Source organism: Hibiscus syriacus, unplaced genomic scaffold, assembly GCF_006381635.1.
Source record: "Hibiscus syriacus cultivar Baekdansim isolate YM2019G1 unplaced genomic scaffold, ASM638163v2 tig00110813_pilon, whole genome shotgun sequence".
Taxonomy (NCBI): domain Eukaryota; kingdom Viridiplantae; phylum Streptophyta; class Magnoliopsida; order Malvales; family Malvaceae; genus Hibiscus; species Hibiscus syriacus.
In genome coordinates this window covers 1,007,476-1,034,448 of record NW_024062871.1, presented here as the reverse complement: position 1 = coordinate 1,034,448, position 26,973 = coordinate 1,007,476, and the positions used below count along the sequence as shown (strand labels likewise).

Below are 26,973 nucleotides of genomic sequence, written 5' to 3'. Positions count from 1 at the left end.
ATGAGAACGCCCACTGTGAATATCATGGAGGTGTGCAGGGGCATTCACTGGAAATCTGTCTCGCATTTAAGAGACTGGTACAACGAATGCGGAAAAAAAATTGGATTCATTTCAACGCCGGAGCACCAAACGTCACCCAGAATCCTTTGCCAAATCATCAGGAGACAGGAATCAACGCAATCTCCACAGAGAATGTCAAGAGAGTCAAAACTTGTGTTTCAGAAGTTAAAGCTCCTTTGGCTTGCGTATGGAGACAAATGGTAAAGGTGGGGCTTCTTACACCCCATTAATAGGCAACAAGGATATGAGATGGTAACTATTGTTGTTACCACAACGAAGAGGGGCATAATGTGCAAGAATGCCCAGAGTTCATATCATTAGTCCAGCTCATGATGGACCGGAAAGAGCTGGAATTTTACGAGGAAATTCAAGATTCTTTAGAAGAAGACATCTGCACTACCGAAGAATCATCTGACAAGAGGTATGGCAGGGGTGATCTTCTGATAATTACCCCTAAAGCGAAGACGACAACAACAACATAAGCCAGGGTGGTGATCACAACACCTCGGCCTTTTCAATACAAGGACAATCGACAAGTGCCATGGAAGTACGAATGCCAAGTGAGTACTCCTAAAGGATGTGATGACAAAGTGGGACAAAGACCACTTGAGCCATTCAAAGAAGAAATGTTAGCTGTCAACGAACCCATAAAGGAGGAAGAAGCTAAAGAATTCCTCAAGATCTTGAAGCATAGCGAGTACAACATTGTAGAACAGTCCATAACTTACCTACGCGTACTTCAATGCTAGCACTATTTTTAAATTCAGAGTCACACCGAGAAGCATTGTTGAAAGTCCTTAATCAAACGTTCGTGCCACAAGACATACCAGTCAACAAGATGGATCGACTGGTAAACAATATCCAAGCTGATAATCTCATCTCATTCTCAGATGATGAGATTCCATCCGGAGGAAGAGGCCGAGCTAAGGCATTACATATTACTACATATTGCAAGGGGCACGCTTTACCAAGCATATTAATTGATAACGGCTCAGCCCTAAATGTGATGCCTTTGGTGATATTGAAGAGGCTGCCAATAGATACCTCGTATATGAGAGCCTGTCAGAACGTGGTCCGAGCATTTGACAAGACCAAACAAGAGGTAGTCGGTAAGATCGAGGTACCTTTGACCATCGGACCAACCACCTATGATGTTGAGTTCCTTGTGATGGATATCATGTCGTCCTATAGCTATCTTTTGAGAAGGTCATGGATTCATCAAGCAGGTGTAGTACCCTCCACGCTGCACCAAAAAGTTAAATTTGTTATTGACGGGGCCCTAGTAATTATCAATACTAAAGAAGACATCGTGGCAAGCGTGACCACAGAGGCCCATACATCGAAATAGATGAGGAAGCGGTAGAGTGCTCATTCCGCTCCTTGGAATTTGTGAATGCCACATTCGTGGAAGAGGGAAAGAAGATTCCTAAACCCCGACTCTCTAAATGTACAAAGATAGAGATCAAGCAAACCTTAGGCCGTGGTGCTAAAATTGGAAGAGGGTTAGGGAAACAGCTGCAAGGAAGGATCAATCCAGTCCTTCCTGTTTTGAAGTTAGATCAATTTAGGCTCGGTTTTCAGCCCAGTTACAACGAAAAGATGAAGGAAGTCCAGAAGAACTGAGAAAGAAGACTAGCCAGGTTAACTGGAGGTGAACTTCAATGGGAACCCATGGCATTCCCATCTCTTTACCGCACATTCAAGTCAGGTGGTTATGTGTTCGAGACCACCTCATCCGATTTAGAAGCGGCTCTGGAAGATCTGAACATTAATGCCGTGACCACAGAAGATGTTGACAACGGAGATAGATCCGGGATATGCCCTCTGCCACCTGGGTTCGTGCCTAGCAGTTGGTCGGTGGAAGAACTACCTGTGGTTTACAAGAGTATTTCAGAGTAATATTCAAACTATCCCTATTTGCCTATACCCGGGGCAATAGGTGATCTTTTGTAAAAGCGAAAAACATTTGGTTTAAATTCAATAAAGGATGCATTTTTTTCTATATCCATGGCAAACAAATTTTCTTTTATTTCTTTTTAAATTCATTGTCTATTTTATTCATTTCAGCACTTCATTCCTGTCAAATTTAATTCTTTGACCGTTTTGTGTGGGATATTTCCTCTCACACACCCATACCTTCTTTGTTCCTTCAGGACCCCAGATAACGATAATGTAGGCACTGATGATCTTAATCTGAAAGTGGATTTTGAATCAGCCATTTGCCTTGGGGAATTTGATGAATGCGACACTGAAGAGGAGTGTAACTTACATACCGAATTATTGAAGATGGTAGAAAGAGAAGAAAAACAAATACTACCACATGAAGAGACAATAGAAATCTTGAATCTGGGCACTGAAGATGACAGAAAGGAGGTTAAAATCGGCACAACTCTATCGGTTGAAGCAAGACAAAACCTGATAGTCTTACTTCAAGAGTATAGAGATGTGTTCGCCTGGTCGTATCAGGATATGCCGGGACTAGGCACAAATATGGTAGTTTATAAACTGCCAATTAAGCCAGAATGCAAACCCGTGCAATAGAAACTAAGAAGGATGCGACCAGAAATGCTCCTTAAGATCAAAGAAGAAGTCAAGAAGCAATTTGATGTCGGTTTTCTTCAAGTGGCCAAGTATCCGGAGTGGGTGGCCAACATAGTGCCAATTCCGAAAAAGGGCGGGAAGGTTCGCATGTGCGTCGATTACCGTGATCTTAACAAGGCAAGCCCTAAAGACAACTTTCCTCTGCCTCACATTGACACGTTGGTAGACAATACAGCCAGGAACGCTTTCTTTTCGTTAATGGATGGATTTTCGGGATATAACCAGATCAAGATGCATCATGAAGACATGGAGAAAACCACGTTCGTCACAATGTGGGGAACCTTCTACTACAAGGTGATACCTTTCGGACTAAAGAATGCTGGGGTAACATATCAAAGAGCTATGGTGACCCTGTTCCACGACATGATGCACAAAGAGATAGAAGTTTATGTCGACGACATGATTGTCAAGGCACAAACCGAGAATGATCATGTCAAGAATTTGAGGAAGCTCTTCCAGAGATTGAGAAAATTCCAACTAAGATTGAACCCTAGTAAGTGCACCTACGGGGTAACATCTGGGAAACTATTAGGCTTCGTGGTCAGCAGAAAAGACATCGAAGTCGATCCTGATAAAGTTAAAGCTATCTAAAATCTGCCTCCCCCACGAACACAGAAGGAGGTTCGAGGTTTTCTAGGTAGATTGAATTACATAGCACGATTCATATTCCAGTTAACCGACAAGTGTGATCCAATCTTCCGTCTTCTCCGAAAGAACAACGCTGGAACGTGGGATGAAAAGTGTCAGATTACATTCGAGAAAATAAAGGAGTATTTGTCTCACACTCCTGTCCTGATGTCCCATATCCCGGGCAAACCTCTGTTCTTGTATCTCTCCATATTCGAGAACTCAATGGGGTGTGTTTTAGGTCAACATGATGAATCCAGGAAGAAGGAAAGAGCCATCTACTATTTAAGCAAGAAGTTAACCAATTACGAGGTTAGATATCCTCCTATCGAGAAGGTCTGATGTGCTTTAGTCTGGGCTACAAAAAGACTCCGACAATACATGTTGTACCACACTACTTGGCTGATTTCCAAGTTAGATCCCCTGAAGTACATGATGGGTGTACCTACTCTATCTGGAAGGTTAGCCCGATGGTAGATACTCTTGTCGGAATTTGACATTGAGTACGTGAGCCAGAAAGCAATCAAAGGAAGTGTCATATCGGAGTTCTTGGCTAGTAGAACCGATGAGAATTACGAGCCTTTGGACTTTGACTTCCCAGACGAAGACTTGATGGCTATCTCCTTAGAAGAAGCAGGGACTTCAACGGATAGTTCATGGAGAATGCATTTCGATGGTGCGTCAAATGCATTAGGACATGGCATCGGGGCAATTTTAATTTCTCCAGAAGGGAGTCACTACCCATTTACTAGCAGACTCAACTTCGATTGCACCAATAACATGGCGGAGTATGAAGCATGTGTCTTGGGAATCCGAGCTGCGCTGGGGCAAAGCATAAAGACCTTGCAGATATATGGAGATTCAACATTAGTAATCTATCAGCTCCGCGGAGATTGGGAAACCAAGGATGTAAAACTGTTAAAGTACCGAAAACTAGTACTAAATCTGCTTGAAGAGTTCGACGAAGTCACCTTCCACTATGTACCAAGAGAAAAAAATCAAATGGCTGACGCTTTAGCTACCTTGGCAGCCGCATTCAAGGCTGGCGGGGAGGCTAAAATGATGTCAATCGACATGAAGTCGTATGAGTACCCGACTCATTGTTACCAAATTGAAGAAGTGAAAGACACTAAGCCTTGGTACTACGACATTCTACAATACATCAAGCATCGGAGTTATCCAGAAGAAGCCACTGAAACTGATAAGAGAACCCTTAGAAGGATGACAGCTGGATATATCCTTGACGGAGAGGTTTTATACAAGAAAAGCCATAATCAAGTCCTGTTAAGGTGCATCGATACTGAAGAGGCAAAAATGATAGTGGAAGAAGTACATAATGGAGTTTGTGGAGCACATGCAAACAGACATATGATGTCAAGACAAATAATGAGATGTAAATATTTTTGGTCCACACTGGAAAGTGATTGCATCAACTATGCAAGAAAATGTCATAAGTGTCAGATTTACGGAGATAAAATCAATGTTCCACCTCATCCGCTTCATGTAATGACGTCACCATGACCTTTCTATGTATGGGGCATGGACGTTATCAGGAAAATTTATCCGAAGGCTTCAAATGGTCATCGTTTAATTCTCGTGGCAATTGATTACTTCACGAAATGGGTAGAGGCTGCATCATATGCCAGTGTCACTCAATCCACTATTTGCAAGTTTCTGAAGAAAGAGATTATATGTCGGTATGGTCTACCTGAAAGGATCATTACCGATAATGCTACAAACTTGAACAACAAGATGATGAATGCTGCTTGTGAACAGTTCAACATAAAGCATCACAATTCTACTGCTTACAGACCAAAGATAAACGGAGCAGTAGAAGCAGCAAACAAAAACATTAAGAAGATAGTGGAAAAAACAACTGAAACTTATAAAGACTGGCATGAGAAGTTGCCTTTCGCTTTGTTCGCCTATCGAAACTCGATATGAACCTCGACTGGGGCAACTCCATTTTCACTAGCTTATGGAATGGAAGCAGTACTACCCATTGAAGTAGAGATTCCTTCACTTCGGGTCTTGACAGAAGTCAAACTTGATGATGCAGAATGGGTACAATCCAGATATGATCAACTTAATCTGATAGATGAAAAGAGACTAAAAGTCATTCATCATGTCAAATCTATCAAAAACGAATGATCCGAGCACATGATAAAAAGGTGCACCCGAGAATATTCCGCAAAGGAGATCTGGTGCTAAAAAGAATTTGGTCAGTCCAGAAAGATTTCCGATGAAAATGGATGCCAAATTGGGAAGGACCTTATGTCGTGCAAAAGGCCTTCTCTGGAGGAGCCCTTGTCCTGGCTGAAATGGACGGACCTGAACTGCCACATCCCATCAACTTGGAAAAAGTACTTCGCTTAGGATGAAAACCCGAGAGGGCGCCCTAAGTTGGAAAAAAAAAGAAAAAGAAAAAGGAAAAAAATAAAAATTGTTTAGGGTGAAAACCCGAAAAGGCACCCTAAATTGAAAAAAAAAGAAAAGGAAAAGAGAAAAAAACAAAAGAAAAATAAAAATAAAAGAAAATAAGGTGGGTTCAAGATGAAAACCCGCAAAGGGCATCTTGCAACCAAGGATGGGTCCAAGTTGAACACCCGAAAGGGAGATTTGGACATCAGAAATACAGACAATGGAAGTGTCCCGGCATCTGAATCTTCTACAGACTCAATAAGTTGGAGAAAGGTTGCACTCTCCAGAATGTTGTCGTATTTTCAAAGATCCCTTGGCAAAGGCTGCGTTCAAAGTCACTTAACGGCTTTCGAGCTCAAAAGTGCCCACATTATCGTGATCTAAGACATTCATTTACACCTCATCATGTATTCATTTTTCAGAATGCTTGTCATGTATTATTTGTTCTTTTTTTTCTCATGAATAAAAGACAATCCGTTTCTCTAAACCAATTCCTTTTGAGCATCTTGAATTGAGCTTAAACTTAATGATTTATTTACTTATGCAAAAGATAATCGCATATTACTGTACAAAGATTCATTGAAAAATACAGGTACCCGAAGTCGATCAAGGCTCATGCACATACTTGAGATGGTCGAGAAGTATTTCCCAAATCAAGAAGCAAATAGAATGTGCACACCAGATTGAAACATTTAAAGAATCCAAGATCAAGGATCAGAACTTCAAGATTTCAAAATCAAGAGTCAACACGACAGGCAACCGGAGATCGAGATTTCCCTCCAAAGTCCCAAGATAACATATGTTGCATATGCATTTTAGGCACACCTAAGAGCATTGCATTCATAACATCGCATATATGCATATCTTTGCAGGTCTTATCTAGAGCCAATTTCAACTTCGCAGCAAAGGATATTGGACTAAAAAAATAACGCAATTTGCTCGAGAGTAGATTTCAACTTCACGACGAAGGATATCTAACTCAAAGCCAAACGTCACAATAAAAGGGTCATCCACAGTTTCAACTTCACGGCGAAGGGAATCGTGTTCACCCGCAACATACAATACATGGATTTCAACTTCACGGCGAAGGATATTCAAGTCAAGATTCAACTCCATGACGAAGGGGCCATCCGCGATTTCAACTCCATGACGAAGGATATCGTACCCACACATCCACAATTTTAACTCCACAACGGAGGATATCGTGCCATCCGGCGCTCAACTTCACGACGAAGGGGCTTCCCAATTTCAGAACCAATTTCAACTTCACAACGAATGATATTGGACCCAAGACAACACAAGCTCAACTTCACGACGAAGGGGCGGCTGATTGTCAACAAACAACTTTCAGAGTCAATTTTAACTTCACAACGAAGGATATTGGACTCAAGACGGCACAAGCTCAACTTCACGGCGAAGGGGCGGCTGACTGTCAACAAACAATTTCCCAGTTCCAGAACCAATTTCAACTTCACGACGGAGGATATTGGACTCGGAGCAATACAACTTACCTGGATTTCAACTTCACAACGAAGGACATCCAATTACCAGGCTCAACTTCACGACGAAGGGGCCACCCGCGGTTTAAACTTCACGACGAAGGGAATCATACACACAAGCAATATCTATCTCTAGATTGGTTTTCAACTTCACAACGAAGGATATCCAACTCAAGGAATGAGTGGCTATCAATAAACTTTCCAGTTTCAGAGTCAATTTCAACATCACGGCGGAGGATATTGGCCTCGAAACAATGCAACTTACATTGGATTTCAACTTCACGATGAATGATATCCAAATCCTAGGCTCAACTTCACGACGAAGGGGCCATGTACAATTCCAACTTCACTAACAGATTGACCCAACTTCACGACGAAGGATTCATCTGTAACACAGCCATACCGAAGTCTTCAGGGCAAGTTTTACCTTCACGACAAAGTATCCTGAGCCAGAAGATGATCCATGAGCTACTACTCAAAGCTTCGAGTTCGATTTAGGATTTCGTACTTAGGAGCCTCCAGTTTAACTCGACTTCACAACGAGGGAGTCATTTTATATTTCAATCCAGATTGACAAACCAGTCCTAATATCAGATTTTAACTCCATGATGGAAGATATTCGATATGACCGAAATTCGTGTCTTTTAATCTTTGCTCTATTTTCATTACACGATAATGAGCAAAGAGGGGCAACTGAAGACACTCGATTTCGTCTTTTGTTATTAATATTATTATATTATTATGTAATATTACAAACCATAGTGTATAATTATATTATTAACTTTATTTACATTTTTACAGGCCCCAAAATCAAATAAAATGGCCCAACAACGGCCCAAACAAGGTCCAAGCTGTCCAGTTCCAAGTCAAACCCTAACAGCTTCTCTCTCACCAGCGCTGCATCTCCAAGCAACCCAGGTTCCCCCACGCTGCACGACACCAACCCCGATTCTTTCAGCGCAAGGAGAGCACAAAGACCCTTCAGTAACAACCCACAACCGATCATCTCGGTTCAACAGCAAACCAATAGCAAATATTAGTTTTTAACTAGGAATCAAATACCCAAAAATAGGATGGCTTGAATATTATAAATAACATGTAATCCTTACTGTAATGGTCACGATTGATATATACAAAGCATACGCAATTTTTTTTAGCGGAAATACTAGGAACATACGAGTAAAAATACGAATATTCGAAGCAACCCAAGCATTATTCTTGCAATATTTCGAAAGGAAAGGTAAAAAGTTCTGACCTTTTTTGGTTTCCTTGCATGCGTATGGTCTCGATTGAATTTACTTTCATTATCTGGTTGCACAATAACCCAAAGAACGTTTGGCCGAGGACCCGGAGAGGGGGTTTTCGAAACGATCAACTCCAGATCTACCCCTCTTGAGGCCATTTTTCAAAAAACAAACACGATTTTTGAGTTGTGGGTGAAAAGGGCTAAAAAAATATTTTTTTGGTGGACCACCGCCGATTAGCGGTGGCCGGCGTCGATATACGGCGGTCGGCGAGGCGGTGGCCACCGTGATCTGGGTTTCGTACGGTGGTTGTTCTTCATCTTGAAGAACAGCCTAAGAACATTTCAGAGAAAACAATGGTTGGCGTTTTGATCCTGGAGAGGGGAGGTGAGAATTATGAAACTTGTTTATGAAAAGTAGCTTATATACTCGGCCCATGGCTGATCCAGGACCCGACCCGCACCAGATGAGGATCTGCGTGTTTTTACCTCTAAAATGGATAAATCCTGTTTCGGTCCCGTTGTTTTAAAGTGTTCAATTTTACCCCAAACCAAATTTGATTCCTTTTTTAATTTACCCCTTAGCTTTGCTTCTGTTTTAATTTAATCCTTGCTATTATTATATATCATATTTTCATTATTATATTTTATTCCCTTATATATATATATATATATTTTAGCATACGTTTATATTTTTTATTATATATATGTATATATTTTTTAGCTATTACTATTATCATTTATTTTTACTATTAACGTATATATATATATATATATATTATTTCCCATTTTTTCCCTTTTTATTATTATTATCATCATTTTATGTATATATTTTTTATTTATTTATTAGATATATATTTTTCTTCCTTAATTTATTTATTTCATTCCATATTAATATGTATGTTTATATATTTTTTATTATTTTATTTTCTCTATATCTATCTTTTTACCGATTTTTACTTTTTTCACTTTTATTTATTTAGTTCGTACGTATATATTTATTTTATTATTTTTATTGTTTATATATAATTTTTCTGTGTAATATTTTTTACATTATTACATTATATATATATTCTTCACACATTGGTTATATTCATTTTTACCTTTACTTTTTTATTTCATGTATTTTCTTTATTTTATATTACTTCATTTATTCCATTCGTTTTTGTATTTTCTTCATTATTTATTTTCATTTTTTCTTCTTAACACATTTTTTTGACTTTTAAAGGGTACGTTTTCAATCAATCAGAGGTAAAAAATTTGGATCGTCATTTTACCTTTTAATTTAAAGTTACATTTTTCTTAACTAAAGACAACTGTAAATTACATAGTACCGAAAGGGCATTTCAAGGGTGCTAACCCTTCCTTGACTGTAACCGACTCCCGAATCCGACACATCACTGGTAAGACGCAAGTCAGGTAAGAAATAAGGTACTCGGTCAACCAATTTTTTTTAAAATAAATTATCGGTGGCGACTCCAATTCATTTAGTTCAAGTCGAAACTCAATTCCGGATCTAACCGAAAGACAGTTCCGACAATTCTTTTCAAATAGGAAGAGATTATTGTAACATGTGTAGGTATCTCAAAAGAATCACGTGTTCTTGGTTAAAACCACTTGGTTTGATTTAAATATAAAAAATTGTTGAATCTTGAAAGATTTCGTGAAATATCTTTAAGGACAATATCTAATAAATGTCTCAATCAAACCTTTTCTCAGCCTTAATCTTCGTTCAACAGTCGACCTTTTCCTACATTTAATTATATCTTTTATATATTGGAAATTCATTTCCATGCCAACATGTATGTCAGATGCGGGTCTAGGAGAAAATGGAAAATTTTGGAGTCCAACTGGAATCTTGTATGGTAGTGTAGTGCCAATGATTCCTACGCGTCGAATGTCAAGTTGTATGGATAAAAATGAAAATTTTGGAATAAGAATATCAAACCCAATTACACTCCCTTTAATTGGTTTAGATCAACAAATTCAGTTAAAGTGATATTCTACATGATTTGTTAGGCAAGTAAGATTATATATAAAGAAAGGCACCCGACATTGAAGATCATATCAGAAACAGTTCCACAAATTCACAGAAACATCCGAATGTCGATTTTGAGTTTCATCAAGATCAAATGTGTTTCGCTCTCGAGAAAGTTGTCAAGAAAACCAACCCAGTTGAGCATCAACAAGGAAAGGCAAAACTCGAACATGTCATCAAGGACTTACCAGCCAAACATGGAAGAAATGAAGTGTGTGTTCAACAAGTTTGACACCAACAAAGATGGCAAAATCTCCAAGGAAGAGTACAAATCAGCTTTGAAAGTGATGGGAAAAGGAGTTGCAGAAAGAGAAATGGGGAAAGCATTTTCTGCCATCGACGCCGATGGGGACGGCTTCATCGACTACAAGGAATTCACTGAGATGATGCATAACATGGGAGAAGGGATCAATGGCAACGACATCCAAAGCGCATTTCGGGTGTATGATTTGGACGGCGATGGTAAAATAAGCGCCGAAGAATTAATGGCGGTGATGAAGAAGATGGGAGAAAGATGTAGCTTGGAAGCTTGTCGTAAAATGATTCGAGGGCTGGATGTTGACGGGGATGGTTTAATCGACATGAATGAGTTCATGACCATGATGACTCGCACCATGAAGCCATCTTGACCTCAGCAATTGATCTGGTGTTATTTTAAGTACGTTTTCTTCCTTCCCCCTAGATTTGTAATAAACACTTGCGGTTTTCAGAATAAAAAGGAGCATAAAACAAATAGCATAAAACTGAATAAAACATAGTTTGTAAAGTAGAACAAATACACAAAGACAATGGTGTTAATGTTGCAGAGGTTTGAGTATTATCATCTGGCCATACGTCCTACGACAGGAGCAACTGTAATTCCTCTTCCTTGTCGTTCCATGTTTGCTTTCCAACCTTTAACCCAAATTTTTATTTGTGACTGAAAAACAAGCAAAACATAAAATTCCAAGTCATTCCTACTAGATTCCTATTTATTAAAGTTAATTATACTACACTAGACATTCTCAAATTATGAACCAATTTTTATTTTATCCCTAAATATTAAAATATTATAATTAAGTTCTTGAATTCTTAATATTGTATCAATAAGTTTTTTTAATCACATTAACCATATGTTTGGATATTAAATTAACGCTAGTTCAGGTCTAACATGGTGCATGTTTAAAATATGAATCAAATTTTAGACACGTGTAATTGTATAAAAAATTGGATCTAATTTATTAAAAAGAATAAAAGAAATATTTCTTTTAAATTTGGATAAAACTATATGTCTCTTTTAAAATATTAGATTTGAGTTGTCAACGTAATAAGTATATACATATTAATGTATTTTAATTATGTTCAGCTTAAACCTGAGTGATATTTAAGTTTTAAATTAATGATTATATGAATTAAAGGACTTGTTATTTTATTTTTGACTTAATTAAAATATTTTAACCAATAACAATTCTAATTGTTTATGTTACTCCACATGAATATCTACAAATTATCTTATACACCACACATGGATATGATATAACTTCAAAAATATGAAAATACCGATTTTTTTAACTAAGGTGAAGTTTTGGGATCGAGAGGGTAAAAAAAACATGTTGCAGATAGAGATATAAAGATCAAAGAAAATGGACAAAAAAAGCTTGGGCAACTTATACCGATCCCCATATCAAATCCACGGTTCATGAGCTCTCTATATTCTTGACAAAGTGAGCAAGTCTCACAACAGAAATGAACCAAGCAATCAGCACAAGGAGCCTCTTCCAAGTCGTATTGTCCTCTCAATCTCGACCTATAAACACACGATTACAAGCAAGATAAGCCTGTCAGAGCCAGCAATCCATAAACCGCACCACTTGCTGCACAAGCTGCATACAAAATATAACACCAAAATTAGTTTTTCAGACCTTGCAGGTTCATAAAATGGTCTTAAACTGGGTATTTTAGAAGCTTACAGATGGACCCTTTGTTAACAATCTCAGCAATTTGTCCAAAGGTAACACAGGGACAGAAACAGGTGATGAAACAATTGGCAGGGTCATCACAACAATAGCACAGGCCGGTAGACCATGTTCATGGGGGCTGTTGGGAACCCTGCTGCCGCATATTTTGAATTGCCATGAGTTAAAGAATACATTTCTTTCTTGTTAAGTTAGTTGAATACCGGTGATTAGCTTGGGGTTTGTGGTAAGGGAAAAAGGAGACGTGAAGCTGAAAAAGAAGTCATGGAATTTGCTAAGAGTTTGAACACAATATCCAAGAAAGTACTGCTCAGAGTTCCAGATTAAAGGCTTTGGAAGTTGAACCTTCCTCATGAAGTATCCCTAAGGAGAGAAGAAAATGGTTTTACAAGGTTGCAAAAATCTGGGTTGGTTTTCTATGAAATTGAATGTGATTTGGGGTCCTATACTTGCAATAGTTACACATTTCACCAACAAAGAAACTGGCTAGAACTGAACTTATATGTACATGTCAGCATTGTTAAAAAATCTAACCCGCTGCAAATTTTCTTTCTATTTATTTTGATAATAGTAGTAATCATTGACAATGTCCAACTTTCCAAGCGTTGTAAACCATCTGACAATCACCTGAAAGTTAAATCATTGATGTCTAATATCCCTTGCATGGTTTCAAATGCACTGATATATTTTTCTTATAGGGAAAAGGAATTGCAAATTGTACGTTCATGTGGAATTTACTAAGTTATTCTACAATATATTCAATCAATGATAAATTTACTGTTAAAAAATATTATGTGTTGGGTTCAATTAACCAAAACTAGTTTAATTCATGGAATTTGAGTTGCTGTATTTTTGCTTAACTGACGCATTATTTGCCGAGTCTTTATCAGTGGAATTGTTTGAAGTTGTAGAACAAGTCAATTTTTGCACAATGAGATATAAGCAAAATTTTTTATAGAAGTTGGAGGTCTCGTTAAAAATTCCATTCGTATTCGTTCACATGCTAAGAAATATGTTAACGAACATTGGAAGGAAGAAAAAAATACCTCATAGTTATTAATAATAATACCCAATATATAGGAAAACACGAAATATCCTCCTATGGTGATATACACAATTACAACAAACACCTTAAACTCTCACATCCTCAACAAAAAACCACAATCGACAATCACTTTATTTCTAAGTTACACCTCCAACAATAGGATAAAAAACAACTTAAAAGAACATAACACAAAAGAAAACCAACACCTGAATCAAAGACATAATTGAAGGGACGAGATCTAATGAGAATCGACTTCGTTAAGGACCCAAGAGTTTGGCTTGAATGAAGGCTCAATCTCATGCACCATGATTTTGAAGGAGTTGTCACCGACTTTCAATTCCAACGTCGCATCAATTCTCACATGAGCATTTATGAGGACTTGAATTTTTGCCTGATCAAAGGATGATGGTGACTGACAGCTTTCGTCGATTGCTAACAAATAACCCCACTTATCTGTAATGTTTTTGAAAGTATCCCAATTCCAAGCGTGAAAAGGAACACCCTCGCAAACTAACCACACTCGACAACACTTCACTACCAAACTCTCTGACCAAGCTTCGACTCTGAAGAACCACTTTGCGAGAGTCTCTGATTTATCGTTCTTCACACTTCTCAATGAAACAGAGTCTTCGAAAATCATTAATACTGCATTTCCAGCAGCTCTCATTAACGAGAAATCAGTGAGGCCCTTGGCTTGTATTTGTCTAGCGAGATTACCAATTTTGATAAAGTCCTTGCACCACCTCACTAGACATTTACTCAACACGTGAAGTTTATCTTCGTCCATAACACCTTGAATTTCACAAAGATTATTCCTCGAAACACCTTCCATCTCAGACTTACGGTGAATAGATGTAGAGGTCTTTCTCCAAAAAGACTGTCGAGGTTTGAATTTAGCCAAAGATACACTAATTTTGCTCCCTTCAATATGAGATCCATTCATTTATGAGATCGCTTTCCTTGCTTCTTCGATTGTTGCAAAACGAATGAAACCAAAGCGAAGCCCTTTCGAATTCCTTTTGTTTGGAATGAAAGCACCAATAACCCGACCATGGATGCAAAATAAAGATCCAAACCTCTTCTAATGGATATTCTCCGATAGATTTTCGATAAATAATGTGTAGCAACCGCTTCTATACCCTTTACTTATTTTTGGATGGTCTTCCTTCCACCAATTCTTAAGACCATTTCTCCCACTTCTTGCTACTTCACTAGGCTTTTCATCACAATAACCCTTTATGGTTACCTCCTTGATTCCATCATAGATAATTATTGCCGTAGTTTGAGCTGGTGATATATCCTTATTCGCCGACGATGCCTAAAAATGGGATCTCTTTAACTCATTCGTAATCGACCTCGACTTCACCCGAACACCTCCCAATCCACCATCGTGATAATTCCCTGATCTAAAATCACTTGCTGCTTATTTTCTCATATTGTTGCTCAAAGATTTGTTCAATGGCTGCTGTCGATTACTACCAGAACCACCATTGACCTTTTTCTTCGTAACAGGTGGATCTTTGCAATCACCGTAGGAAACCGACGCATCATGAGTATTCTTTTGGATACAATCAGCGCAAGTATTATTTCCGGACTGTGTTTGTAGAACACGTAGTCACTTCGTAGCTACCCTCTTTGAACCAGAATTCTCGGACATAGCCATTAACCGTAGTCTGTGATGTCCATTGGTTAATCCCAAAGGTGAGAAGGTATAGAATATCCCCGGGAACAACCTACCTCGGATTCGAGACGATCCAACGGCTATAGAATGAGATCGGAACATTCCAAGCTGCTGCGATTTCTGTCGTTTTTGTGTAGATGAGGGCTTTTTCTTCAGAATCCGAACTCAGTTCTGGATTCCCAGTGTCGGAGCGAGTTTATCAAGGTTAATGCTGTCACAAAATCACCGTTGATGGATGCAACTGCGGTGACCTTCGACTGAGATCGACTTTGAAGTAGGTTGTGTCTCATGAAACGAAGCCTAAATCCTTGTTGCTGACTTCGAGGCGAGCAGACTGTGAAGTTTCGATGGTCAACGGTCACCGGTTATGGCGGCCGGCGTGGCGTCTGACGATGGTAATGAAGTTTGGAACGACCCAATAGATTTTTTTTATTAAGTGGTAGAGATTCAGTCCATACATTATGAATTTTTGTCCAAATTTTTTTCCTTTGTAGATATTGGTATAATTACGAGTGAATAAAATTTTTTTAATTTAATTTTTTTAGTTTGAGTTGTTTAATTTAAATTATTTGAATTAACTTGAATTAGTGATTTGATTTTTATATTCTAGCAGTGTTTAAATTTTGAAAGTTTAAAAAATTGATTTACTCTCTCAACATTTTGTTTTCTCAAATTTTCTTTTATTTTATGCTAATTTTTTAAATGGATTTCATGCTTTTCAACTCCAAATACAATATATGTAAAACTTTTTTTATAAGTAAAATTATATTTATCTAAAAAGAAGCAAACAAACTGCTATAATCAACATTTACACAAAAACCTATATCAACTCCCAATCCATGCACAATTACTTATTGATCTCATCCTGCCTTTTCGTGTAACATTTATACAATTTAATTCTAACAACCTCCTTCATACACCTAACAATCTCATCAACCAAACGAATCAACCCCTTAAATTGCCTTCGATTACACTCCTCCCAATTGAAATACACAAAATCAGTTCAAGCCAACTTAAGAATATGTATCAAAAGAGACTTACCCTTTAAGTTGGTTACATCCCAACGAAGAGTATCCTCCCAACAAAGGAGGACACTTCTCATACCACAAGATTGCAAAACAACATCCTAAACATGCCTCACATAAGAATAATCCGAAAATAGGCGATTCCTAGATTCCAACCTAACACAATACAAACCACATACACCATCAATAATAATTCCAAATCGAACTAAATTGTCCTTGGTAGACAATCTATCAAGGATGGCCATCCAAGAAATAATGGAAAATTTAGGAATATGATTAGGGAACCAAAGAAAGTGATGCCAGCTAACCTTATCCTTCCTAACCTGTATATTCTCCCAAATCCAGCTTCCTTTAGTCTGAGTCCAGCTAACACTAGGACATAACAGACTCCTAGCCTCCTCCCTCAACTTTAAATATATGCAAAACTTGAATATCTTTTTTTTTCTAAAAAACTAATTTAAAAAATATTTTCAAATTATTTAATGTTCCTTAACCTTTTCATTTTATTTAATTTAATCCTCCGACTTTAACACTTTACAAATCCTTTCTTTTCATCAATTCCTTGACTCTATTATGTTGTCATAAATATTTTTTTATCAAAATCCATTCTTTAAAAATAATATTATAAATACATTATATAATTTGAGATAGTATTTGATTTATTAAATAACATTGTAAATCTTATTTATACATGTGAACAGGAATATGAGAAAAAATATATATGCATATCGTACATGATTACAGGAAGTCATTTAACTTAGAGCCAATCAATATCATAAATATTATAAATAATTATGAATAAAAATTAAAATAAATATATATTTAATTTGACTTAACTAGACTTAAAGTTTATACATTTGATTTAATTAAGAATAAATAAAATTTAAATTATAATAAATTATTCATTAATTTGATTAACTTGTTTTATATCTATTTAATTCAACCACTCAGTCAAATATTTCAGCTTTAAATATTATCTATTAACGTGCAACATCCATTTCTTGTATATGTTAGAGATAGAGGAAAATGGAATATTCCAAACTAGTGGAAAAGGGAAAAAGTTTGGACCCTTTTAGTATTTCCTAAATAAAGAAATCTTATTCACTTTTTGGGTAGGTACTATCCTACTGGGTAGGTAATAAAATAAATTTAAAAGTAAAAATAATTTAAAAAGGAAAAAATCATTAAAATATAATTTGATTTGTATTACCTAATGATTATTAATCTAATCTATTAATATTTTATCAATTATTTTTCAGTATATTAATTATTAACATACATATAAATAATACCCATCTATAAATAATTATCATTTAAGATTTATATAAAAATTTACAGATTGTCCACAAAGAGTTACACTGGTAGGATTTGAACTTGACCTTACAAACTTAAGTTCTTGAATCTCAACTACTTATACCAACACTCATAGACAAATGACGACTAATTTTACATTAGATAATAATAGATAAAAATATAATGAATGAGATTTTAACTTATAAATTTATAAAAAAATAAAAAATATAGAAAAATAAATTAAAAGAATTAAAATATTTAACTTTTAATTATTTATTCGTTAATTAAATATTTTTATAAATTATTTTACTTTTAATTAATTATTAATGGAAGTTAACATAGAAATTAAAAAACTTTTGATATTAAAAAAAATCAGAAAATAAAGTTTTAAAATTAAAAATTAAAGTTCAATATACTTTGTCGTGGGAAAATGAAAATAAGATACAGCATAAATGAAAATGAAAATAAAATGAGAGAAATAGAAAAAGAAAAGGAAAAAGAAGGATTTTACTTTTACAAATTGTTTAGGATAGACTCCACATTGACGTCAGTGACGTGGCAGTTAAACTTTGCGGGGGATAAAACTAGCTATCTCAACGAAATTATCTGACACGTGGCACCTCTATAATCCCCAAATTCCATCCTTACTTTTTCTTCTCTAATTTTTTTGTTAACCTCTCATCGCCGCCTCTCTTGCTTTCGGGGGAATTTTTGCTTTCCCCTTCTCAAACACGAAAATTAGTAAAAGAAAAAGAAAAACAGATCAGGAATTTATATTTTACACGTCCCATCATCTCCTGCTTATTTTCTTTCTATCAAAAACTTTCCCGAGAAAATATAATCAAATCCATGGACTCTTGGCCTGTTAACTGGGAAGCACTGGACGCTCTCATCATCGATTTCGCCAAATCAGAGAACTTGATCGACGACTCTTCGCCACCTTCTTCTCCTTCTCTCCCTTATTCTTATCATTCGAGGTTAATCATTCGCCACATCCGGCGGTCATTAGAGGTCGGTAACATTGACGCTGCCATTGATCTCCTCCGACTTCACGCTCCTTTTGTCCTAGAAGATCAGCGCCTTCTCTTTCGGTTACAGAAACTGGTTAATTTCCTAGTCTTATCTATTTTCTTATGCTAATAAAAGTGTGCTTGGGTGGAATTAGTTCTTTTGTTTTCGGATTTTGAATTTTATATCGTTGATCGCATTTCCACTTTCCTTTTGAAGAATTTTATTGAGCTATTGAGGAAAGGGACTAGGGACGATCGTGCCTTCGCAATTGATTACCTAAGGAAGTCTCTTGCTCCTTGTGCTCTCAATGCCTATCCGGTAACTTCTTCCTCTTTTAGTAAATATATTATTCTTTCTGATAATTATTGTTTGATTTTGGAATTTAATACGGTATTAATGACAACTATTTTGACCCCGGTGATGCTAATTTTTTATTTGCGTGAGATTATTATCATTCATTTATTCATCGTCATTTTTTTTATTTGAATTGATGTTGAGGAAATAGTTTTTTGATAAATGATGTTAAGGAAATAGTTGAATACAGGGTTTGTTATAAAATTTCTAGAAAAAGAATTGGTTGATTTTGGAGAAATTATGGAGAGATAGGAGTAACAAGTTATCATTCTTTCCCATTTCCGTCTTTGCTAAGTGTTTAATCTTTTGAAAAGATTGTGATATTGATATTTGATGGGGGGAATTATTGATAAAGTGTCTTAGTGATCAATGTGCTGTTATTATGTGTTGAGAACTCTTTTCTTAAGAGGCATCTACTAAATAAGCCTTTCTTGTAGTAGCTGTCCTTAATTGTCTTCCTGTCACCTTATACGTTTGTCTTCTACTGAATACTTGATTGAGATTTGGAGGCTTAATTAGCGCAAACCTTCAGACAATGGATTGAAAGATGAATAACTTCCAAGATAAGCATCTATGTTATTGACCTTTCCCATTTCCGTCTTTGCTAAGTGTTTAATCTTTTGAAAAGATTGTGATATTGATATTTGATGGGGGGAATTATTGATAAAGTGTCTTAGTGATCAATGTGCTGTTATTATGTGTTGAGAACTCTTTTCTTAAGTGGCATCTACTAAATAAGCCTTTCTTCTAGTAGCTGTCCTTAATTGTCTTCCTGTCACCTTATACGTTTGTCTTCTACTGAATACTTGATTGAGATTTGGAGGCTTAATTAGCCCAAATCTTCAGACAATGGATTGAAAGATGAATAACTTCCAAGATAAGCATCTATGTTATTGACCATAGGGAATGTGCAATATATTCATAAAAATTACTATACACTACTGCGCTTAGACTTGGATGTTGTGTCATATTACCCTTAAAATGTTGATTTTTACCATCTGGTGGGAAATGAGATCCAAATCTGGTCATTCTGTTACAAGTAGACATTGTTAACTTCTTTTTGGGTGGTTTTGGCAATTTAATTGCTGCTTATAATATCATTTTTTAAAAATAGAATTATTGCTTTTAAAAGATACCTAGAAAACAAGCAATTTAGTTCATATGTATTCTGTTCATGGGGTTGCTGATAGATCAGTGTATCCGTATAGGAAGCCTATGAGGAATTCAAGCATGTGCTTCTTGCCTTTATATATGACAAAGATGATCAAACTTCCCCTGCTGCAAATGAGGTAAGTTGGAGTTCGGCCTTATAAACAACTTTTTGTATGATTGCTGAAGAAGAGGAATCCTGTGCTTAAGGAATATTGTGATCTTTTGTGTACAGTGGGCTGAGAAGAGGAGGTACGAGATTGCTGGATTAGTGTCTTCTGTTTTAAGAGCTCACATTCATGCATATAATCCCATCTTTTCAATGACGTTGAGTTATCTGATGAGGTATTACTACAACTTTATATATATATATAATTCATTAAGTACTCTTATGAAATTTATGGTCATTTGTATTGATATTTGATTCTGATAAATTTGCAACGATTTCCCTTCTTTTTTCAGCATACATAAAGTATTTTGCTTTAGACAAAGAATTGTATCACCCATTTCAAGTCTTACTGAGAGATTGCTCCTTGAGGAACGTGACTTCCCTGCAATACCTCCAGATAATTTGTATGAGGCACCTGCGTTTGATGAGGTGCTTTCTTTTTCCTGGCTAGTGTGTTTTAGATGTTTCTTGGGGAGAAAATAGTCATATATTAGTCTGGCTTGATGCATGACTTTGTGATGCTATGTGTGTATTTGTTAGGTTATATGGATTCCTCTTATAGTTGCATGTTGATTTTGAAATTCAGGTGGATATACAGGCTCTTGCACATGCAGTAGAGCTTACAAGACAAGGGGCTATTGATAGCTTGAGGTTTGCCAAGGGTGATCTGTTTGAGGCATTTCAGGTTTTTGAAATTTTTAACAATCTATCTAATACCTTCCTCCCCCCAATACCTTTTGGAAATTCAGGTTTTTTGTTGTCTCAACTGAATCAGCTGTGATACTATTTCCCTTAATTCAGAGATGAATTTTGACACAGTACTAAGTTTTCTCGTTATTGTATAATTATGATGTATAATGTTGACAGAGTACCAAGTTTTTTTGTTGGATAAAAGTTTGAAAATGACTTCCTGTATTTGTTTGATTATATCTTCAGATTTACACTGAACATGATGATGTCCAGTTAATATTTCAAATTCTAAATCTCTCTCCCATATATCACTTAATCTTTGTGGGTCTGTCCTAGAGTCTCTAATTGGCGTTTTTTGTTATCAGTTGATAAGTTATGACTTTGCATGCAGAATGAAATATGTCGAATGAGATTGGATGATGCAGTGCTTGATGAACTTGTTCGTGAGTACTGTGTTTACAGGGGAATTGTTGAATCTGGTATTTTCATTCCATCTAGTAAAACTCTTAACATCAATTTCTTTTCATTATATATGTCTTCACTGGAGTGCTGATCAATTTGTCCTTTCTCAGGAATGAAAACACTTTCTGAACCTCTGAAAGGTAATCCTCTAGAGTCTGGATGTTGTTCATCACCAGAATCTTCCATTGATGTCGATCATAGAGGTGCTAAGCGTTCAAATAGTGAAACTTCTGCTACTACTGATGTGAGCAACATGCAAGGAACTGACGTCAAATTAAGATTTTCTTCTGAGCCCACCAACAACCACGAAGATTGTAGCCCCAGTGGATCACATCATTCTGAAAATTCAAATCTCTTGAGAAACAGAAACCATGGAACCGGTGAAAGAAGTAAACGTAAGCGATGGAGGGGAAGATGTGATGAACTGGATTTTATTTCTGATAATCATTATAATCGATACGGAAAACAAGAGGTTAGCACTGCATTAGAAATTGCCAGTACAACTGTCTCAAAGATATAACAGTTACATTTTGGAATTTTTTTGTATTTTACTATAATTGATAGATAATAGCATAATTTTTATTATGCAGGGAGTGGAAAATACCAACGAGGAAGACAAATATGAAATTGTTCTTCGGATGAAGGAGCTAGCTAGCAGAGGAATGGCTGCTGAGGTCGTGGAGGAAATTAATGCATTGGATCCAAACTTCTTTGAGCAAAATCCTGTTTTGTTGTTCCAACTCAAACAGGTTAGTGTAGTTTGTACCGGCTGTACTTTATTATTAAAAATTCCAGGTAAATTTATCTAAATTACCAATAAGATGCAAAGAATTTTGGCTTGACCATTCTGTTTGTTTTAGGTTGAATTTCTGAAACTGGTTGGGTTGGGTGATCATTCCGGTGCTCTAAGGGTTGCATGCTCCCATTTAGGCCCCTTAGCTGCTCGTGACTCCAATTTGCTGAAGCCCTTGAAGGAGACTTTGGTACAATTGCTTCGCCCAAGTGAAGATACACTTGTGACAAGCTTGCCTTTACATGCTCTCGCAAGTTCACTTCAAGTACATTAAAGTTTGCAACTCTCTCAATTTATATACAGATATTTTCTTGTTCTGTATTTTTGTAACTTAAGTATACGGTTTTCTATCTTGGTTAGGTTGCTTTTGGGAAGAGGCTTGGTATCGAGGAGCCTCAGCTGATGAGGATAATGAGAGCAACTCTTCACACACACACCGAATGGTTCAAACTGCAGATGTGTAAAGATCGGTTTGAGAGTCTTCTGAGAATTGATTCATTGAAGGAAAATAGCACTCCTGTGTTAACTTCCTTGACTGCTTCAAAGTCAAATGCTGAAAGTTGCACCCTTGGGTCCTCTCAACTTACTGTTTCTTCAGCCACCCGTGTATCGGACGATGGCAGCAGTCCCAATCAAGCATCATCAAGAGATGTTATTTGTGACGAGAATGCAATTCTTAAAGTAATGGTAAGTTAAACAAATATTCCTTTTATGCTTTATCAGCCATATACCAATTGTTCATATAAGCGGTAATTATTATTATTTAATTTGCTTGAAATTTAACATGCATGTTCAGGTTAATAAAGCATTTGTTTAACTTATATAAAAAAAAGTTGAAGTATGCTCAAAGTTCCTTTACGCTTCGTACATTTTATTTAATCCACTGACTTTTATTTTTAGGAATATAGTCCCTCTACTTTTCAGATTTAAAAACTCATGTCCAGTTGTTATGATGGTTAAGATTCTCTTGCTAAATTTGTTAATGCGACATTTTGAAATAAAGAAAAATAGTAACTCCATAGTCATATAACAAAAAACTAACATTGTGATGGGACTTGAATTTACCATAAAATTTTTAACCGGTTTAACAAATTGACTTGAATTTTTAAATCCAAAATGTAGAGGGACCAAATTCCTAAAATTGAAAGGCCTGAATTCCAAATATAAGAAGAGTACAGGGACATAGAGCATATTTTAACCAAAATGATAGAAGCATTTGTTTTATTATGTTAGAAGCTCAACTCATGATGTCCTCTTGTTGTAAGCTAGGCGAAGAGCTAGCTCCTCTAATTTATGTTCGTTTACAGTTGGACAATAAGTATAATGGTGTGATATTATTTGAATGTGATTCAGGAATTTCTGGCATTGCCAAGGGCTGATGCAATCCATCTCCTAGCACAGTACAATGGAAATGCTGAGGCAGTTATCCAGATAATATTTGCGTAGACATTTTACATGTGATGTAAAAAACACACTTGATGGTGATAAGAAGTCTGATATTTTATTTGTTTATTATTTTTTTATCGAGAAACAATACTATTTTATTCAATTTATATATCGGTTGTAGATATTATAACAAAAAGTAGACTTCAGAAGGTTACTCTCATTGGCATTTCTTTACAGGAAAAAACAGTGTTCATAGTTATTGAATATTATATAATTGGATTTTGGATAGAGGCTAACGCTGGGCTGTGAATCTATGGTCAATGTTCCAATTATATTTATAAAGGTACCAAAGAATCAGCTAGAGGCACTCTCCCTGCCCTAACTTGCTATTTAAGGCCCTTTGTAGTTTGTCCAAAATTTATTTTTGTATCTTCAAATGCATACCTGGAATGCTGAACTATATACAAATTACAAAATAAAAATGTAAAGACTTGCCAAAGTAGTAAGAACATATATTTTTAGGACAACACAAGATTATTTTTATATTCCAAAATCTTGCTTCTTATGATCATTAAATGAAGTAGAAGAATTTCCCTTAAAATGAAGTGTACAAATAAATTTACGTATAGGGTTATAAATGAGATGAGACATATCACTAGTTACTCGAGTTCGATTAATATTCAAATTAAATAGACTCTCTTTGAGTTCAAATTTGATTTGATTTTTAACAAGTTGAAATAAACTATTTGATATATAACTTGAAAAGTCCGTGGACAACTTGAAATATATATATATATATATATAAATTTTAAATTAAACTATTACTAATATTGATATATGTGTTATTTTTTAAAAAGATATAATATAAAATTTTTATGTACTTAAGATTCATATTCGAGTTTGAGTTTGAGCTTCAATCAAGTTAAATTAGAGAATATTTTTAAGCTTAAGTCGAGCTTCAATTTTTTATTTTGTGTTTGAGTCGAACTTGACAATTTTAAACTTGCACGTTTTAGAGTCAAGTGGAGTTTTAATTTTTAATTTGAGTTCGAGTTGATCTTGATAATTTAAGCTTGTGAACTTTCAAGTTAAGCTTAACTTGAAACTTTTCAAATAAATTCAATGATACTCTAATTCAATTTGACTCGTTTACTATCTTATTTACGAAAGGCGTAAGAAATAATTGTAGTATTTTTTTTTTCATTATTTCAATCAAAGTAAATAAATAAATGTGATGGCTCTGTATCCAACTTGTCTCTTTTTTTGAGCATAGAAGCAGCAGCACAGCATTTCACCGACACAAACAAACATCAAACATTTGATATTTTTATTATTAACATCTATCTGTAAAAATGTCTCATGTTCGTCGTTCCATAGATAGTTTGAAATTTAGAACGCAAGCCGATGTCCAAAATGCCATAAATTTTGATAGAATCTCTCATAGACAACAATGTGATGCGTAATTAAACCTACTTAATTTTCTTTTATACAATCTTACTGATGTCTCAACTTTTTTAATCCCAAAAGACAAATGCCTCAGTTATAAATTAATTATGGTCCTTAATTATTGATTGCCGGAAACAATACATATGAAAATGTTAAAAACTCTTGGATGCCACAAATATAGACGGCGTGGGGTTGACGTCGGCACACATTTAATATCAAATCTTTATTTTATATATAAATGGTTTCTGTGATCATAATGTTGGGACACTTCTTCAAACTTCAATTTTAAGCAAAAAATAAAAAATAAAAAAAAAGTTGACAACACACATGAAATGGATAGGTTGTCAAAGGAGACCGTTGCATTTGCATAGTGGAGGACCTTAATTTCACTTATTTATTTTTATCGTCCAATTTTTAAAGAATTATATTTTAATCACTTGTATTAAAAATTTATCATACAAGTATTAGCATGATGATAATTAATAAAATTAAAATTATTTTGATATTATATGATTTATTATCCGTTGACATTAGTGTATCGACGAGAATTAAAATTATTGATTTTAAAATAAACAGGTTTAGAATCCTTTATTAAATAGAGAGATTAGAGAGAAGTATTTCGTTTTCAAAATTATTTTCAATGGGAACTATTATATCCTCCACCTCCAAGGTCATTTTCTCATTTATTTTCACTAATTATATCAGTGCCACACACACAGGAAACCAAGCACACTCTCCAAAACGGGCTACTTTAAATGTTTTTTTCTATAAACCCAGCTTTTATATTTATATATCATACAAAGCTCCATGACTGATGAGACTTTAGAATCATTTCTTAAAAAATATGTGCATTTTTTCAAGCGAAAGGTATTTGTAAAGTTAATACGATGATAAGATCAACATTTTTTTTGAATTTTTAACTAATTTCTTATGATGATCTTTCTATAATAATTTGTGATATTATTGATAGAATGTATTTAATATTTAAAAAAATATTATTTGTTAACTCTTGATTCATCATTTTATCGTTCAGATGAAGATAACGAAAGTAAAATAAAAACAAATTGGAATGATCAACAACACTCGTGCAATTCCTAAAACTCCTTTATGGAAAAGCAGAAGAACAACTCTTTGTCGTTAATAATGGCCATTCCAATTGCATGCGGGACAACATGGGTGCCAATACCCCATATATATATATATATATCATCGGAGCAGGCTTTTGAAATTACACTAATTAGCTGGATTAGATTACTTTGTTAGAATTTTAAAAAAAGGGATTGATTAAGAAAAAATATCTAGCTTTTGAAGATGGGGACTTTAAGGTAAATCCCACCTTCAACTTTATTTATTTATGGTCGTAAGCTTCAAATTTATTTAATGTTATTATTATTTTTTATTAATTGATGAGTTCAAAACTCAAGGAGACATTATTTATTCCTTTAAATAAAAAATAGTTTATAAAATTTCAGTGAAGGGACTCTTTTAAGTTGATATGTATGTTGAGATTTATCAAAGTTCTACCCATACCAATTATTATTTTTACAAAACAAGTGATCTAATATCTAGTATAATTAAAAATTTTATATAAGAGTTTATCTCTTTAGAATTATTACATTATATATTTTTAATACATTTAAAAATATTTATTTTTTCAGAAAATAAAATTAAAATCTAACATTTTCGATCTTATTAGAACAAATTTGACATTTTTGAATCAACTAAGAAACTTAATATTTTTGGCAACATTGTTTTAATTACTTTTTTAATCGATTAGTTTTAATGTAACAGTATCTTTCATAAACAAAATAGATAAATAGTAGAATTAACCCCTAATGTTTACCCTTTGTCACCATGCCCCTTTTTAAAAGCATTAAAGTGTTGTTCAAATGTTTTTACAGATTAAACATTAATGAAAAGTTAGACATTTTAACTCATTTAAAGGAAGTGCTTTTTTATTTTAAATGTCTTAGAGTTCAAGCAACTATATTTATAATTGTGTGCATTATCAATTATTAAAAAAAA

General features: G+C 35.1%; 2 protein-coding genes and 1 pseudogene across 4 annotated transcripts; 2 read left to right on the top strand and 1 right to left on the bottom strand.

The window, feature by feature from the left end:
• Positions 1-10,533: 10,533 nt before the first annotated feature.
• LOC120141739 (calmodulin-like protein 30) lies at positions 10,534-11,232 on the top strand. The gene has a single exon (XM_039156536.1). The coding sequence runs from the start codon at positions 10,555-10,557 to the stop codon at positions 11,116-11,118; it is 564 nt and encodes a 187-aa protein (XP_039012467.1). The 5' UTR covers positions 10,534-10,554; the 3' UTR covers positions 11,119-11,232.
• Positions 11,233-11,264: 32 nt separating this feature from the next.
• LOC120141740 lies at positions 11,265-12,726 on the bottom strand (annotated as a pseudogene).
• A 5,151-nt stretch (positions 12,727-17,877) lies between these two features.
• On the top strand, positions 17,878-23,746 carry LOC120141682. 3 transcript variants are annotated; one of them, XM_039156477.1, is made up of 13 exons: positions 17,878-17,895; positions 18,233-18,592; positions 18,716-18,817; positions 20,062-20,142; positions 20,238-20,347; positions 20,465-20,600; positions 20,758-20,856; positions 21,253-21,340; positions 21,434-21,837; positions 21,914-22,072; positions 22,184-22,381; positions 22,477-22,803; positions 23,470-23,562. In XM_039156477.1, the coding sequence occupies exons 2-13, from the start codon at positions 18,338-18,340 to the stop codon at positions 23,560-23,562; spliced, it is 2,052 nt and encodes a 683-aa protein (XP_039012408.1). In that variant the 5' UTR covers positions 17,878-17,895; positions 18,233-18,337. The 3 variants fall into 3 exon arrangements, with proteins under 3 accessions (XP_039012408.1, XP_039012409.1, XP_039012410.1); XM_039156478.1 differs by lacking the exon at positions 17,878-17,895 and having other exon boundaries at positions 18,170-18,592; positions 23,470-23,746; XM_039156479.1 differs by lacking the exon at positions 17,878-17,895 and having other exon boundaries at positions 18,170-18,592; positions 21,434-21,795.
• Positions 23,747-26,973: the final 3,227 nt, after the last annotated feature.